This window comes from Aphanomyces astaci (assembly GCF_000520075.1).
Source record: "Aphanomyces astaci strain APO3 unplaced genomic scaffold supercont1.307, whole genome shotgun sequence".
Taxonomy (NCBI): Eukaryota; Oomycota; class Saprolegniomycetes; order Saprolegniales; family Verrucalvaceae; genus Aphanomyces; species Aphanomyces astaci.
This window is the reverse complement of record NW_009798570.1, coordinates 1-692: the sequence shown is the minus strand read 5'-3', so window position 1 is coordinate 692 and position 692 is coordinate 1. Positions and strand designations below refer to the sequence as shown.

The following is a 692-nucleotide window of genomic DNA, read 5'->3' as shown; positions in this document are numbered from 1 at the left end:
ATCAAGTTGAATCCTAGCCTGCCCGACACCACTGCAAGCACTGTACACTTAACACGGAAGTTTGGGGGGCCTCATTACGTAGAAGTAATAGATGCGAATACACCGGAGTAGTAGCAACAACCAACTGGACTCTACAGATGATGTTTTGCTGGATTGGATGCAACCGCAACCACTAATCTTCTTAGTCTACTTCACTACTTCTACACTAATATGCACTTTTGTATACAATGGATGCGGGTGCGGTTGAGACATTCGGGAACTTCACTAGGCTAGCGGTTCTAAGCCATACTTGCCCTTGAGACACATTCCTAGGCAAGCATTAGCTAGGGTTCGTCATGAGCCAGGTACTTAGGAGCTGGGTGCGGGCAAGGTGGTGGCTATCCGTTAACCCACCTGTCACATCGCTGCATTCTCCCCCTGACGTCTTGCTACACCTTGAAACGCCTTGACTCCAAGTCTTGGACGAGTTGCTTGAAGTGCACAACATGCTTGATGTCCTTCATCAGTTCCCACGTGGCTTCGCTTTCGGGCTGTCCATGCCACTTGACCAAGTACTCCAATTTGCGATTGAACTGTCGCTTCTTGAGCAGTTTCTCGACAATATACATTTCTTCGCCGGTGGATTCGTCTAGAATAACAGGAGTAGCTTTCGGAATAGGCCGGGAGGCAAACTTGGCTTCGTTGGGGTGATA

The 692-nt window shown here is 48.8% G+C and overlaps 1 protein-coding gene across 1 annotated transcript; it reads right to left on the bottom strand.

Moving 5' to 3' along the window:
• Positions 1-428: 428 nt before the first annotated feature.
• H257_19005 (hypothetical protein) lies at positions 429-608 on the bottom strand (the record flags this gene model as incomplete). Its single annotated transcript, XM_009848162.1, has 1 exon — positions 429-608. The coding sequence occupies one exon, from the start codon at positions 606-608 to the stop codon at positions 429-431; it is 180 nt and encodes a 59-aa protein (XP_009846464.1).
• Positions 609-692: the final 84 nt, after the last annotated feature.